The sequence below is a fragment of the Ailuropoda melanoleuca genome, chromosome 8, assembly GCF_002007445.2.
Source record: "Ailuropoda melanoleuca isolate Jingjing chromosome 8, ASM200744v2, whole genome shotgun sequence".
Classification (NCBI taxonomy): domain Eukaryota; kingdom Metazoa; phylum Chordata; class Mammalia; order Carnivora; family Ursidae; genus Ailuropoda; species Ailuropoda melanoleuca.
Window position 1 is genome coordinate 44,125,933 of NC_048225.1, and position 17,137 is coordinate 44,143,069.

At 44.9% G+C, this 17,137-nt stretch overlaps 1 protein-coding gene across 17 annotated transcripts in view; it reads left to right on the top strand.

The window, feature by feature from the left end:
- SYTL2 (synaptotagmin like 2) overlaps window positions 1-17,137 on the top strand; it is a 117,082-nt gene that overhangs the window by 36,602 nt on the left and 63,343 nt on the right. For 15 of the 17 annotated variants that reach the window (XM_011222438.3, XM_034666190.1, XM_034666191.1 and 12 more), the window contains one exon: window positions 10,484-10,988. The exons of 1 other annotated variant lie outside the window; for it this stretch is intronic. In XM_011222438.3, coding sequence (XP_011220740.2) covers window positions 10,876-10,988 — 113 coding nt within the window. In that variant the 5' untranslated portion in view covers window positions 10,484-10,875. Of the gene's footprint in view, window positions 1-10,483; window positions 10,989-14,290; window positions 14,848-17,137 lie in introns of those variants that run through there. One more of the 17 variants, XM_034666186.1, reaches the window with a different exon arrangement.

Genomic DNA, 17,137 nt, shown 5'->3' on the forward strand with positions numbered 1-17,137 from the left:
CAAGGAGCTAATCAAAGATCAGTCCCCTTCCAGGCATCTCTTGATCCCCAGACCGGTGGGTTCCACTCAGTCACACCAGCCTCTGGTGTTGGGTAGATGGACATCCATAGTACATGGATGTGGTAGGCATTATTCACAGTTGCAAAATAAGTGTCTCTGTCGAGAATGGAGAGGAGCGAGGAAGACCTTGCACGTGGTGGGAACTTGATGTATCTTTGATGGGATAACTAAGCCTGACCAGAGGGATGTGAACAGGTCCTGGGACTGGGGTGAAGCAAGTGAGGTGTCCAGGGCACACAACTGTGGACCTATGGACACATCATGAAAGTATCGACGCTGGATATGTGGTCCCTGAGAGTGAGTGTCTTCTTACAGTTTGTGCCCTTGGTGCCTCACTGATAAGGAGGCCTCACTCTTGGTGGGCAGCAGGGGAGGAGTGCTGTGTTCACACAAACTTGCCTCCTTAAATTTTGTGCCCTGGGCCTCTTGTTTGCCTCTCCCCGAGGTCTTGGAGTTGAGCAGGGGCCAGAGAGATGGAGACCTCATTAGTTCAAGGGTCTCATCCCTGGCTGCACCTTAGAATCCCCTGGGCAGCTGGGGTGTGACCCCACGTCAGTTACATCAGTGTCATGGGGAGTTAAAAGAGGAAGAGACTGGACATAGCTAGTTTTTTGTTGTTGTTGTTTGTTTGTTTTTTGTTTTTTTAAAGCTTTTCAAGTTGATGCTAATGTATAGCCAGGTTTGGGAATTCCCGAGTTAGGACAGTTGGAGAGAGCCCCTCACATTCCCAAGGAGGAATGTACAGGATTGTACCAAAAGTCAGGCTTTATGCAGCCTTTCTTAAAGTCTGAGTTGCTGATTGCTCCAGTTCAGTTAACTTTATGAGCCTGGTTTAATTCCAGCCTAGTTAATAAATCAGCTGGTTGCTACACTCCTTTCCTCTGAATTTGAAACCTAGAAAATAATTAAATCTAGAATTTACCTGGAATGTCTGTTGTTATCAGTGTGCTGGTTTCAGGGGCGCTCTGAACTGCGACTCAATCCACTTCTTAGTCCATTTGCAAATTCTTATTCAGGCTGAAGATGCCTATGTCCTGGAGGATAAGGGAGGCCCCCTTGGGGGTGTCCAGCTCTCACACTGGGTAGCTGTGTGACTGAAGGCAGTTGGTCTAACCTCTGCAGCTCAGCTTCCTCATCTGCACAGAGAACTAGTGATGACGAGGATTCGGCTATTACTCCCATTTTGGGGTTTGCTGTTGTTACAGACGGAAAACAATTGATGTACGATGAACATGTTTCACTTTGACTAGTTGCTGTGCTCTTCAGCCAGTCATAGGCGGTTCTCACCTATCAGGAATCCTTCACAGCTCTGATCCCCAGACCCGGCCAAGCATCTGGCATCATGTGGGAACATTTTAGAAAATGCAGATTCCTGTGCCTCAGCCCTGAAGATTTTGATTCAGTAGGTCTTGAGCTAAGTCTGGGATTCTGCTACTGCTCCGCCACATCTGGGTACAAACAATGATGAATTTAATTAAAGTGACAGAACTCCCAATTTAGATGTCACTATAGAGCTTAAAGTTGATAGAGATTGTTTTTCTTCATGGAGGCCTGCCCTGGCCCCCACGACTACATTAAGCCCCCTGGTGAAGAGTTTGATAGCACCGGGCTCTTCTGCTTTGTAGGACTTCTCCAGCTTGTTCAACATCTGCCCTCCTTTCCAGAATATCGACTCTCTGAGGGCAGGGCCTGGGTCTACTATCAGAAGTTTGAGAGCACACGATTTAGCCTCTTCCAGAACTGACACCTGGGACTGTGGTGGATGCTGCCCTTTCAAGGGGAGAGGATGTATCTCTGGCATTTTGAACTTAGGCCAGACTCCTGGTGCTTCCCAAGCTGGAAACTCAGTAAGAGCCCATGGATATGTTGCTTTTACAGCAGGTCTGTGCAGTGTCAGAGGAAGCTTGTTCTGTATCTTAAATCTCCTTGTGGATAGGTTGTCAAAGGTCAGTCATCCCTTCTGTAGATTGTCATCCTTTTGTAACAATTTGAGTTTTCTGCCCAAATATGAAGTTTATTTTTTAAAAAAGATTTTATTTATCTATTTGAGAGAGAGAGAGAGTAAGAGAGAAACTGAGCTGTGGAGGGGGCAGAGGGAGAAGCAGGGAGTCCGATGCAGGGTTCAATCCCAGGACCCTGGGATCATGACCTGAGCCGAAAGCAGGCACTTAACGGACTGAGCCACCCAGGTGCCCCCAAATATGTAGTTTAAAATGAATTTCAGCTGCCCATTTTCCCAGCTCTTTTCTTTCTTCACTGTTTTCAACTTTTGGAATCCTGATATACCAAGAAAATACAGATTTAGAGGGTGGTTCTGGCACACTTATTAAGACTGGAAAATGCGAAAAATTCGGGTTCAAGTTTCTCTTCTCTGCCATTTCAGGCCTTGTGGGGTCTGACCCTGGATACTGTTTCCCTGTTCATACCCTATACTCTGGTTACCAGCCTTATTTTTAAATCTCTTCATGGTTTCGTGGCCCAGTACACTGGCCCAGAATTCCTACTCTCATCTCTAATTCAGCCTTCAAGGTTCACCTCACTTTATTTCCTTCCTAAATCCCTGTGGCCCCTGATACTTTGTTGGGCCTCCATTATTAGTACTTGGATGAGGGTTAGTTGTGTGTGACCCTGTCTTCCTCACATGGCCCATTATTTTGTCCTTGGTTGGGGCTTAATGAAAATATTTTGTTCCTGTGGGTACCACGAGTCCAAACTTGTCTAGGAATGGCAGAGGTGAGTTCTTCAGAAATCCGGGGACATTATCATTAGGTTTGAATGTGAGATCAAGGGGTGGGGAATTGTCACATATAAGGAGTCTTTCCTTCTCTCTGTCTCCTACATTCTTAATATGGGGTCACCAAGATAGTCTGTGGGAAATTCAAGCTGTCAGCCACATCAGCCTGGAGCTGGAGGAGAAGAATGAAGTAGAAAAATGGCTTCCACCTTTGGAAAAATCCTCACGAAAGTGAAAGCTTTGTAGCTTGAAGGTGCCTGTCAGTTTTGATTTTTCAGTTGTTCCTCTAAGAAAAAATAAAACAAATTTATTATTGGATAACAAACTAACATATACTTATTCCATCTATATCCTTCCCTTTGTTCATTTATTCATAGGCTCATTTCATTTACTCATTTATTCATTCAGTTCACATTTTTGAGCAGTTACCCTGAGCCCGTTTTAAGACAATGAATTATGCTTTCCCCTCAAGAAGCCCAATTTAAGCAACATATTAGGTTGTGTAATTCTCATATTTTTAAATAGCGTGATAAAAGCCCTGACCACACAGAAACAAGAAAATATTCATGTAACATTGTTTCTGGACAGTGCCGTGGACAGTGCTTTTCATATAAACACATCTCTATGTAAGTATTATGACAACACGCTCTGACTGAGTTTAAACACATAAAGGTAGGTTCTTTTCGTAACAATTTCTGGTTCCCAAGGTCTCTGCTATTGTAAAGAGGCTCAGGACCATGTTAGAAACTCCTGCATGTTGACACAGGTGTCTTTCCCCTCTATCCTGTGCTCCTTTCCATGTCTGCCCATAAAACAAATCGAAAGGGCCCAGTCATTTTCCTATTTCTACAAGTTGTACATAGAAGAGCCTGCCCTGCTTTGAGGGCAAATGCGTGTTGCTCATAGCAAAAGTAGGGTGTATAGAAAGAGGAAAGCAGGGTGAACAGCCCTGGACGGGGATCAGGAAACTGGGGTCTAGTCTCATCTTTGTCCCTCCCTAGCTGCATGATCTCTCTGAGAATAAGGGGGTGGTCATATAGTGAAAGATGAAAAACCTGTAGAAACTTCCAGCCCTGGCTTCAAATCACGTTCTTCTTGAGTGACTATAGGTGAGTTATGTCACTCCTTGAGCCCAATGTTATCTGCACAGTGTGGAGAATACCTGCCCCACTGGGGGGCAGAGAGATTAGGTGGGATCACATAGGTAAAGCATAGTACCACCTGCTCATTTTTCTCTGAACTGAAAAATGAGCAAGATCATGAAAAGCTAAGACGACATCATGTGAAGAACAGCTGAGGGAGGAAGGAGACTCAGGGAGACTCAGGGAGAACAAGAAAGCTGTCTTCCTTTTAAACTGCTGTTTGAAAGGGAAAGTGAGGGGCGCCTGGGTGGCTCAGTCGGCTAAGTGGCTAAGCATCTGCCTTCGGCTCATGTCGTGATCCCACGGTCCTGGGATAGAGCCCTGCATTGGGCTCCCTGCTCAGTGGGGAGCCTGCTTTCCCCTCTCCTCCCTGCTCTTGCTCTCTCTTGCTATCTCTTGTTATCTCTGTCACTATCTCTATCTGTTTCAAATAAATACATAAAATCTTAAAGAAAAGAAAAGAAGAGAAGAGAAGAAAGAAAGAAAGAAAGAAAGAAAGAAAGAAAGAAAGAAAGAAAGAAAGAAAGAAAAGGAGAGTGAGCTGACGGGGCCAGGGCAAATTGAAGGCAAAGTGTAAAAAATTATGGGCAAATTCAACCTTAGCGCAAACTAAGTCTGAGAAGTGGAGCAGCCCCACAGGGGAATTAGGGCTTTGGGCATGGGTGTCCTGGCAGGGTGGCCTGCGGGTCTGATCACCCCAGTTGAGTATGCAGCGGGGAGATTTGCGCTGGGTGGGAGGTGAGCAAAGGTTCTCTGATTGTTCCACTCCACTTGTTCCTTCCTAGGCATCCCCAGTGGGTTATTCCATTTATCCCCTGATGCCACTATGATCTAAGGAAGCTTACGAAACACTTGGTTTGATGCCTGATGGTTTGTCACTGCTGGAAGTGAGTCCCTTAATTGATCAGGGCTGTTTTTGTCCAGTGCTGTTCTCCCCGGGTTACCCCACACTGACTTTGGCATATTTATTCCTGCTCTCCTTCTGCCTCTTATTTTTCTTTCCAGTCTTCATTCTTGATGTCATGGGACTGTCAGCATAATTTGCTTCTCATCTCAAAACCTCATCATGTGAGAGTCACTACTTACTTGAGGTTTCCTCCCCTTGCTTGGGGTCTGCAGGCTTTGGTACAACAACAGTCATCTGGGAAAGGAAGAGGTGCTCTGTGGGCCTGCCCTTGCAGCAGAGCACAGTGGGGGAGCAAACGCCGTTGTTAATCAGGCTCTAACCTGGGTTTGGTCTGGCAGAATGATCAGAATTAGGCCTGTAAGTCTAGCTCTTCTAGTGATCACCAGCAAGCACCAACTGTTTGGGGCCTTGGTTTCCCTCTCTAGCTTAACTTTGGACACTTGGCAAGGAGAAGAGTATTGGCTTTTGTAGATGTGGCATAGCAGGGCTGACACATGGAAACCTTGAATTCAGCACAATCTGCATTTGGAGCCTGTAGATTTCCCTTTCATGGTACTGCTCCCGCTGCTCACTCCTTATTTATTCTCCACGGTGTCCTGCCTTCTCACCAGCTCTTTACAATAATCTCTGTAAGAAAGGGGAAAGTAGGACTAAAAACACCCATCCCATAGATGAGAAAACCGAGAGGGGGGGACGTCATGTGAAGGACCGGGGGCCGGACCTCCTTGAATAATATGGACCTGGTTTTTCAGTATGGCCCTAGAGCCAGCTTCATGTGAAGGAAGAAATGGAAGCTCAGTCCTCTTCCATCTGTATTCATGTATTAAATATGTGAGTGCCCTGTAGATGTAAGGCACAGTGGCAGGTAGTGTCGTCCCAAAGCACTCAGGTGCCCAGGCCGTGCTCATAAACGAGTGGAGGATAAACCTGAGTAGATAGGGTTTCAAGACACCGTGATGAATATCCTGACTCAGGAAGTCAGGTGCTAACGGAACACACTGGAGCGACGGCTGACCTGGCCTTGAGAGCTTAGGAAAGGCTTCTGTGCAATAAGTGACATCTAACTTGAGATCCAAGAGGTATCAGCCCAGGAAGGGTATTCCAAGAAGAAGGAATAGCATATACAGAGGCCTGGGGGCAAAAGTAACTGCAGAGTTGTGTGTGGGGAGCCTAAGGAAAAGCACTCGGGGAAGAAAGCTGGTGCCAGTTCACTTGATCCCACAGGCCATGGTGAGGAGTTTGAGCGTTAGCCAATGGGCAGTGGGAAGTGGTGAAGGGTTTTAAACCTGAAAATATGGCTTAGTCAGATCTCACTTTTAGGAAAGTCACTCAGCAGCATGATGAGAATGGGTGGGAGGGAGGCTGTAGCTTAGGAGAAGTTTTTGCTCACACTGGGAGCTACTCCTTCTGTGAACACATCAGGAAGACCCATGGCCAAAATTTATCCCTCCCAATTTTTTTTAATAATAATTTCATATTATATTATGTCACCATACAGTACATCCCTAGTTTTTGATGTAGTGTTCCATGATTCATTATTTGCATATAACACCCAGTGCACCATGCAATTTGTGCCCTCCTTAATACCCATCACCGACCTATCCCAGTCCCCCACCCTTCTCCCCTCTGAACCCCTCAGTTTATTTCCCAGAGTCCGTAGTCTCTCATGGTTCATTCCCCCTTCTGTTTACCCCCCCTTCATTCTTCCCTTCCTTCTCCTACTGATCTTCCTATTTCTTATGTTCCATAAATGAGTGAAACCATATAATAATTGTCTTTCTCTGCTTGACTTATTTCACTTAGCATAATCTCCTCCAGTCCCGTCCATGTTGCTGCAAATGTTGTGAAATCGTTCTTTTTGATGGCTGAGTAATATTCCATTGTATATATGGACCACATCTTCTTAATCCAGTCATCTGTTGAAGGGCATCTTGGCTCCTTCCACAATTTAGCTATTGTGGACAATGCTGCTATGAACACTGGGGTGCATATGGCCCTTCTCTTCACTACATCTGTATCTTTGTATCCCTCCCAATTTTTGCACTGAAATTGCCCTGATTGCTGACTGCCAGCTGTGGGCCAGTGATTTTTCTGTGCTTAAGCAGAGAATGAAGATCCACAGTCAGAAGAGTTTTGTTCTGTTTTCCTGTTTGAGGAATCTGTGAGGGGAGAATTAAAGGAGAGGTCAGCATTGGGGTGGCTTAATCTGACAAAGCTGCTGGCAAGGGGCGCCTGGGTGGCTCAGTCAGTTAAGTGTCTGCTCTGCTCAGGTCATGATTGAGCTTCACGTCGGGCTCCCTGCTCAGCGGGGAGTCTGCTTCTCCCTCTCCCCCTGCTTGTGTGTGTGTGCTCGCTCTCTCTCTTGCTCTCTCACTATCTCTCTAAGATAAATAAAAATCTTAAAAAAAAAAAAAAACTACTGGCAAGTACCAACCCTACCGCACAAGCGTGGTGGCAGACACCTCCCTGAGCCCTACTCTCCTCATTTGAAAAACACAGATCATAAAACACTTGCCTCAGATCTTTGTGAGGATCCTATGAGACCATGTTAAGTGCCAGGTATGTGGGAGGTACCCAGTAAATCTTTACTTCTCTTTTTTTCTGCCTTTCCTTAATGCGGCTCCATCTCAGAGTAAAAGCCAGAAATCGTATAGCGCTAATCCACAGCCTAATACGGGACGGTCTACTTCTTTCTGACCTGTTGTACCCCGTCCTCCTCCTGGCACACTCTGCTGTTCTAGCACTGACTTCTTTGATGTTCTTTGAACACACCAGACACTCTTCCACTGCAGGAGCCCCAGATACCAGTGTGGCTTGTTAACTCACCGCTGTCAAATTTGTTCAAATGTCATCTTCTCAACGAGACCAACCCTAGCCATCCCTTTAAAACTCCCAACTCCCCCCTTCCCTTCTCTGCTCTGTTACCACCTTCTGGCAAATTACATAATTATTTAGGCATTATTATTATTATTATATTATTATTATTTAGTATGAAGTCTCTTCTGAGGGGCATGGAGGCTCCACAGGGACAGGACTTTTTTTCTGTCTTATGTAGCACTGTATCTCCAGTGCTTACAACAGTTGCCAGGCACATAATAGGCTCTCAGTAAATGTTTGCTGAATGAAATGGTTGATTAGCTCCCATGACAGATAGCATGCAGAGTATTGGGAATTGGGAAAGCACCAGGTATTGAACAGTCTTGATTGCTTTACAAGGGCTCTGCTGCAGTCTCTCCCAATTAGGAGTCAAAGGTTCCAGCCCTTCCCCTCCTTTCTCTGTAAAATGAAGACATTGTCCTTTGTCTCACTGATTTTTAGGAAAAACCTTTAACCCTTAGAAGCTCTTATGCAGAAGCATGGGTCAGCTTGTGGTTGTACTTGAAGGTGTAGAAACCAGTGTTTCCTCCTTTAGCAATGCTCCCAGTTACCACTGCTGGACAACCTGAGCTGTTTTTCTCCTTTGTTCTCTTCCTGTCCTGCACTCCTTGACTTTCAAACAGTCTCTCACATACGGCGGCATCCATGGTTCTCCGAATGTGGCCTCAGTTCATTTCCATGCCGGCCTCTGAGATCTAAGGAAGCTCTTCTGCATGAAAGAAAAGATAGCCGTCCCCTGGTGGACTTGTATACTTGGATTAGGTTCATTCATTTACTTACCTACTTATTCACATTCAGAGACGCACAAATGGGAGTGACTGAAGGAAGAGAAATAATGACAGCGGTAGAGGTGTATGTACAAAGAAGAAAATTTTTGTGTTAGGCAAGCTCCTGTGACAGAAGTGTTAGAACAACCCCCACACTTCAGTGGCTTCCAACACCAAATATTTATTTCTTCCCATAATCTCCAGGTCAGCTGGGGTGGCCTTACTTCGGGTGGCTCAGGTTCTGGTCTGACCCTATAACTCCTTTTCTGGGACCCAGACTGGGAAGGCAGGAGCTACCTAGGGCAGGCTCTCCTCATGGCCAGTGGCAGGGAGTATACGCAGCCAAGCCAACCCACACAAGACTATGCTTGTACCACCTTTGTAGCATTCCATTGGCCAGGGTCACAGGTCAAGCCCAACAACAGGAAGGTAGGGATGAATACTCTGCTTACTCTAGTGGCAACATGGTTGCATAACTGTTTCAGGGAAGGAGTGAAGAGTTAGGAGCAGTAAGTGAATCTACTTTTAATTCTACCTGAGGTAGTTAGGGAAGACTTCCTGGAGGCGGTAACTTTCATCTTTGAAGGATGAGTTTTTTTCAAGATGAACAGGCACAAACATATACAAATTCATGCATATATTGAAGAGAGAGAATAAAGTAGTGTCTTAATATTTATTTGAGTAGTCACCGTGAGCTATATGCAGAGAGCTACAGGAATATAAAACAAAGGTCCTCAGAGTACCTGTTCTTGAAGTCCATACTTCATGGGTGAGATGGGAAGGAAACATAACACAAAAGAGAAAAGGAAACGACATCACCAAGTACACTCTTATTTGGAGGGATAGAACAAAAGTGTGAACTCACAAAGGAAGCTAGAATATATTTTTAGTAGCTATTTTTGATAGATGATGCAAGATATGCGCTGTTTGATTTTCATTATTTCTCTTCGTCTTTACAACCTGTGAGGGACATCCTACTGGCAAATGAGAAAACTGAGCCTCAGAGTTGGGGGTCACTTGCTAACGTGGCAGAGGGGATACTTCCCAGTGGTTCTGTTTTGCCAAAGCAAAGAACTTATTCATAAAAAGTACTCAGTAGTGTATGTACTGTTTTATTCTTAAGTGAGACTGACTAAAACTTACCGAATTCTTGGTTTTTAGTGTCTACTGTCTGTGTAGCACTGTGTTTGTTAAAGGGCCCCCATCCTGGAGTAGGTGACCTCTGAAGTCCCAAACAGCTGTGAAATTCTTCATGTCACCTTCTCATTGCACATGGGATTGAGTGGCCTCAAAGATAATGAGATTCTTGCCCAAAGTCCTACTTAAAATTCTCACTTTGGATGGAGGAGGTTGAAATTCTGCCTCTTCCTTTCCCCCAGTTTATATATACACACCAGTAGTGTTCTTTCTCCTCAGAAATGAAGGGAGCAAGCTTGGTAAGTTGCTCTAGACCCAGCAAGGGTTAGAGGTGGGACTGGGTGGAGAATAACTGTTCCCCCTCTTGTGCCCCCTACCTTTACATGATACCAGCTCATCGCCTGTCATTACAGAGCACAGATATGTTCCCAGGCAACGTTCCAACTCACGGCGACATGGGCACTTGTGAATTTTTATTTCTAGTTTCTTACCCATGATCACTTGATGACTGGAATCACATCTTCCTGGTCTTATTGACTTTGAGTGTGACTTTTAGCCTAGCATTTCGTGAGTTTAGAGACAGAGAACTGGCTCCTTTTAGTAGCCATCCCTTTCCTCAGTGGGTTGTCAAACATCAACAGGCATTTTGTGTGCTCTCCATCTTGGCGGTCTGGAATTGAGTAGAAGCATGTTTCATGACCCATTTGCTCAGGAAGCTGGCCAAACTGGTTTCCCTGATCTCAGAGACCATCTCGCTGGTCATTCTCTTTCCCCAGGCACGTTTAAAATTTGTAGTAATGAGCAATGCTTTTGGAACTGCCTCGCACTGTCTTGTGTTTACTGTCTCGTGATTCCCCAGGTATCACGAGATGCTCGGGTGCTGCTGCCTCTGCTTGAGTTGATGACCCAGACACAAGGAGAATAAACTGAGTCTAAGACTGGTCCAGAGTGGGAGTGTGAGTAGGAGTGCCACTGTGGGAACAGGTGACCTGTCTGGTAAGGAATGCAGCATCCTTCTGAGAGCCTTCTTTCCACGTGGTCCCCCAGACCACCACTCCCTCGCTGGAAGAGGTGCGGAGGACTTTGCAATCAGCTACCTAAAACTTTTGCCAAGCCAACATAAGACTTTTGCTGCAGAACTGAACGAGATGTTACTTCATTTACTTTTTGCATCTTCTAATCATTGAACAACAGTCATACTTGTTTTGCTTTGAGAACTGTCAGCCAGATTGGTTGCTCTTATTTTTGTGTATGATTTTCAAAATGATTGACTTGAGCTTCCTGACAGAGGAGGAGCAAGAAGCCATCATGAAGGTTCTGCAACGGGATGCTGCCCTGAAGAGAGTTGAAGAGGAGAGAGTCAGGTAAGGGGCCAGGAGATCCTCGGACATGGGGGAAAGAGGGACAGTCTGTAAGAAGATGGGACACCTTCGTTTCTCAGCCATATGTGGTAATTTTGACGTGGAGCCTGAACTTACGGGTTTTAGGTTACTTCCTGGATGGGAATTTTTTTCCTTCTTAGTAATTTATCCCTGAGGTCTCCTGCCAGAGACAGTCTTGATAAACTAAACCCCTTTAATTTATTAAATACTGAATTAAAGATGAAGCCTATACAAACACATATATACATCTACATACATGTATGTGAATGTGTGCCTATTTATATCCACTTTTTAAAAAACTGAATCATTAACTAAGTTGAAATTTTTTTTAATTCCTAAGATTTTTAAAAGAAAATAAATTGGGAAGTAGCTCACATTTCTTCATACTTTGAGAAATGTTTGAATTACTTTCAACAGCAACTGATACTGGCTCTGACTGAGCCACTTTTTCATTTGTGTCTCACAAGAAGGAGTGGCAGCTTTGACACGTTGTTCTTGCTGAGAGGAACCCACATGTTCCACATCAACCTTCCCCCCACTTTCCACTCTCCCGCGGGGTTGGTGCGTTCATTGAGCATGAGAGAAGGATGCTGAAGAAGTGGGCTTGAGTTCAGGCCCTACCATCTATTACCTGTGTAATCTTGGGCTTTGAAGACAGTGAAAGGCTTCTGGAATGTACGTTAGTAGTATTAACTGCATAATCCCCATCCCAGGGGTTAACTAAAGCCATGTTCTTATTTCCTGGGATAGAGGATCATGAATAATGGATTTATTGGCACCATTTCCCATATTTTGACCCCAGTCAAACATGGATGCTTTGTGAACATGCTGAAATGCACTCCAAGCACTCCAGAGCATCTGGTTATGGCTACTAATAATAGCTCATAGAGACAGTGCTTAACAAACCCACGAACGATTCCCAAATGACAGTGATGAGCAGATTGCAAAGGGCATTTTTCTGAGCTCAAACACTCTGGTGCAGTTGGTAGGGGCTTGGGGTGCGATATAATTATGCCTCCTTGATGTGTGAGGAAGTTGGCTTTGAGACAGGTCAGGTGACTGCTCAAGCTCATCCAACCCGTAGGTGTGAGAATTGAGTCAGATCCTGGTCTTCAGGTACTCATGCACTAATGCTACTTCCTTTTTCTGAGAAAGTCATAGCAGACAGGCCATCTGAGCACCCGGCCATGGAGAAGGGGGCTGCTGCTTGGTAAGAGGTAGGACACTGAGCTGTGATGGTGACAGGTGAGAGCCTGAGAATGGGGCTCTTTACTTGTCATGCACCTCCCTACAAGTCACCTGTAGTGCTCTGTGCACCGGGATGGGGGGCTGTTCTCCATTCTCAGCTAGTGGGGTGCCTTGAGCATTTTATCCAAGAGGGGCGGGAGCAGTCTTCCCTCAGAGTCTTTTGGTAACATTGATCCTTTACCCACATACAGTTTATAAAGCTCTTTCATGAATGCTGTCCTATGTTTCCTCACAACCACCCTGAGATTTGGTGGGGCAGGACTGGTACACCCATTTTAAAAATAAGGAGTGAGGGCAACACAGAGAAAATACTCACTGATTCTTAAAGCATAGTGGGAATTCCTTTATCCTCTCAGAAGGCAAGACAGGGAGACTTGGAAAGAAAGCAGTGGAGCAAAGATGGCACTGGGCCCCTCTTCCTACGTCAGGATGTGGGGACTCTGACTATTGGATTGCTGAATACTTTCAATTCCTCCATTTATCAGGTGTTATGTGTGGGCTGCAATTCTATGCCCTCTATCGAGCCGGGTTAGGAAGAGACATTTGTGTCCCCCCCCAAATGTCCTTCCTCTAAATGTCCTTGGCCCCTGGGACTGCAGGCTGCTGAGTCTTCCCTGTAGTTGTGTGTTTCCGTGTGAGGGGAGTGGAGGTGTTTCATGGGCATCTGCAGTGGCTGATGGAAAAATCCTACAAAAATGCAAAGTTCTGGCTGGACCTGGGTTTTGTAAAGGGTGTGAGCATATAGCTTCTGGTACCAGCCTGGCTGCAGTCGCAACAACAATGCAATGAGTCCCTTAGTAGCAGTGGGTTTGCAGACTCCCCTTCCATTCACTGTTTCTCAGGGTGCCCCACCAGCTGCTGCTTCTGTAAACTGATAGCAAGAAGTCATGGGGTGGCAAAAAATCATGTGTGAGTCAAGCCCTGTGTACTACCACCATGCTGGGGGAGTTGCTAGTTAGACGTCAAGCACCTGATGTTGACTCAGCCACAGATAGGTTTAGGACTCTGGTCTTGGAGAGGAGTGATGGTGCACGATGGGTGGGGGATGGGGTGGCCGATGGGTGTGGGGCCCACAGACGGTGGACACAAAGAGGCCCTGCCCATGGCCTGGCCTACTTCACATAAAGAGAATTGTACTCTGACCCCCTCTTTGATTCAGGACTGAAGGGACTTGTGGGTATGGGGCTGAGGCTGTTCTTCTCCTGGGCTGGTAGAAATAGATATCTGGTCTCTGCAAGTGCTGTTCCATGGGCTTTTGCTTTCAGCCCCTTTGCCATCCTCCAGCTGTTTGTCTTTGACTCTTCTGTCAGCTTTCAATATAGCCTGACAGCTCTAGAAAAATTTTTTGGTCCCTGTCAGTCATTTTACAGATAAGGAAGGTAAAGCCCAGAGAGGGGAAGTGACTAGCCCAGGGCCACACAGATAATCACTGCCAGATTACCACTGCTGTGGTAAGAAAAGCTCTTGGTCCAGTGCTAGTCCCTTTTCCCCATGCTGCTATTTTGCCCTTTGCAATTTGTCAAGCTGCAAGCTGTCTTGTTAATCATTTGTTAATTTGTGAAGCACTGTCTGTCAGTGAGTTATTATTAGTAGCCGTAATCAGATACTCCAGAGTGCTTGAAGTGAATTTCATTATGTTCATAAAGCATCCATGTTCAATTAGGGTCAAAATCATTGGTATTATTCCTTCAGAAGACTAGGGAAGAAGTCCCCTGCTTAAACTTGGGAGTCAAAACTGACGTGGGTTTGAATCCTCTCCTCACCACTAATCAAGTGTGGTTCATTGAACAAGTTACTTAACCTCTCTGAGTGTTAACCCAGAGACTGAGAATGACCATAATACCAAATTCAAAGGATTAGAGTCAGGATTAAGTAAAATAATTATTAATCTTCTTAGCACGTAAGAGATGATGGATATATTTTAATTCCCTTATTTTCTTCTCTCCTTTGCCTCTAAAAAAGGGCAGAATTCTATGCTTGATGGTCTGACTCCTTAGGAAGAAATTACTCCTAAAACTCTCAATTATTTTATGCAAGAAATTTAATTGAGCTTCTAGTAAGTATAGGGAACTTCTCTGAACAATGATGAGAGAATTCTATGGTAATTAAATTTTGGTCCCCCCCCCCCAGGAAACTGACCTTTATCCATTTAATGGATTACCAATTACAGTTTCCCTAACATGATTTTAACAGTTTCCCTTTCCTTCTAGTTGGTATGTAGTTTTAGAAACACAAATCATATAATTCTAATATTGGCCTAAGCAAAACATCATTAGAAAGGCAAACCTGCCACTATAAATCTGACTGATCTTTGGAATGCTGATTTACTATGGACTTTGGAGCATAACCTTCCTACAGATGTGAGAGGGTCTCGCTAACGCACTAAGACCAGATGCTGCCTCCGAATCCTTTTCAGCATGGCTGTAGGGGAGATTTCACATTCACGCTGAAATCTGTTTGCCTTTCCTGATATATCCAGGGCTTTGAACTGTTCACATACAAGCTCATGTGAGACATTGTGGAGATGATTTAATCTCTATGTTACCTCCGGTCTGATTTCATGAATGAGAAAGATGAGCGTCATACAGGAGAAGTAAGTGTTCAGTTCCCAAATCTGTCCTACCTGTTTGTGGTAGAACAGGGACTTGAACTCAAGGGAATAGCCACTGTGGTGTCTCAGGAGGCAGCTAGAAGATAACCGTTCCAGGTCACTGTTGCCCCGCAGCTGTGTTTCACACTGCCTGTCTGCCTGCAGCCCCAAGTGCTGGGCCTGGTCATTACCATGCATGTATATTCAGCTTGCTTTCCTAACTACTGGCTAGAAACACTTCACAGACCAGCAATGAGGCAGACATCAGGATAGATTATTTCCCTCTTACTACTCCCTCTTCTTTTTAAGAAACACTATTCTGCATATACATATGTAATTTTAGTCTTTTATGGTTTGAAAATGAGACACTCTAAAGGTGGTGTTTCCTGTGCTTTGAGTCATACTGTCAGCAGGAAGTCCTTGCCTGTGTGTGTGCCTGTACACCACCAGCACTACACCTCCCACCCCCTGCACAGAGAACCACATTGACGTGACGGGCATTCTTGCCATAGATAACATCTCCACCGTGACCACATCTTATGATTCTTAGCTGTTTCCCTAAGACCTAAGTTTTTTATTTTTTGTTTTTTTTTTAAGTGAAGGCAGTTGACATTGAAGAACTGCTTTCCAGGACCTCTGGGGTGTTTTCTGTCAAAGCAAAGAGGACAGGAACCAACATTTGTCAAGGAACTATATTGCATTCAGAGCTCCACGTACATTTTCTCCTTTCATCTACATAGCAGTGTAGCTGAACCTGCTTAACACTGAGGAAAGGAGGGAGGAGGGGTTAAGCTCCCTGCAAGATTGAAGCCTTGCTCATCACCCTACAAAGCCTGTGCTTTCCTCATGCTGGGCAGCCTCTCAGCAGATGGTGGGGATTTACGATGTGTCCATGACACATTAACTTTCATTTTCCACTGTAAGGAGCATTTGCAATTTATTTCATTTTCACATGTGTTGGTTTTCAGATTCAGTTGAATTCTTTTGTAGAGTGAAGTGTGATAACCATCTTAGACACCAAAATCATGTTTGGCCCTCTTAGGTAGGATGGAGTTGACCAGGGGTCTGGATGGCTTCTGGTCCTGGCTCTGTGTGACTTTGGGCAAATCTCCTAACTTCTTTGGCCCCAGAGTATTTTCAAATCACATAGTCTTACCATTTTGTCCAGGATATACTGAGGGATTAAAAAAAAAAAAAAAAGACTGGGGAATGGGTCAGTCAGCCTCTCTGGACAGCCTGCTGGTTCTTACCTAGTTGACTAGATAACATCAACCAGGTAGGCCTTTGTCTAATCATGATGAATAGTGGGAAGCTGGGGTGTGTTGTGTGAATAAAAGGGGAAAAGAGGCTAGGCTGAGGGAAAAGTGTTGAGGCCAGCCCGGAGGGCGTCCCCGATCTTCTGGCTTTCCTCTGCAAGTGCTTACGCTCTCTCTCTGCAACACAGGAATTGAGACAGGCACTAGGGCTGTCTAAAATATTGGATTTTTAAAAAAGATTTTATTTATCTGTCAAAGAAAGAGCATGCATGCATAAGCAGGGGGAGCAACAGGCAGAGGGAGAAGCAGGCTCCCCACTAAGCAAGGAGCCTAACCTGGGACTTGATCCCAGGACCCTGGGATCGTGACCTGAGCCGAAGCAGACGCTTAACTGAGTGAGCCACCCAGGTGTCCCAATATTGAATTTTTTTATGCACAATTCTGAGCATATGGCTGGTACATGATAGGAGATTAATGAATTAATGAACAAATGAATAGATACGGCCTTTAGCATGCAGAGAAGGCAAGATGGCTCTCTTTTACAATTGACTAAATTCTTTGTACGTGATGGTGAAATTGTAAGTATTAAACAAGATGATGCATGTTAGGTGACTAGCACGGGGCCAGTAAAGAACACATGCTTTGTATGTATTAGCCAAAAGAATGGGGGCACGGCCTGCCTGGAGGGCCAGCAGGACAGTGCCCTGTCTGGGCTGAGTGCTTTTCTTCTACTTTCACTTAAGCCCACCAGACCATGGGTGTTTAGTGGGCATCTTCTCTATCCTCAGCTCTCTCCTACGCACAATGTGCCTATGGGCAGAGGATGATAAGGGATGAAAACTGTGATCTCAAGAAATACCTTTTTCTCACTTCAACTAAATGATATAAGAATGAGAGAATCAAATGCCATTTTTATTGGTACAATTAGAGTTGATGAAAAATGAGGCATCAACCTGGGCTGGTGGAGAAAATTTTAAGAGCAACATCTAGATGGTGGGATTTTTTTTTTAATTATCCTACATCTTTATAAAACCTGG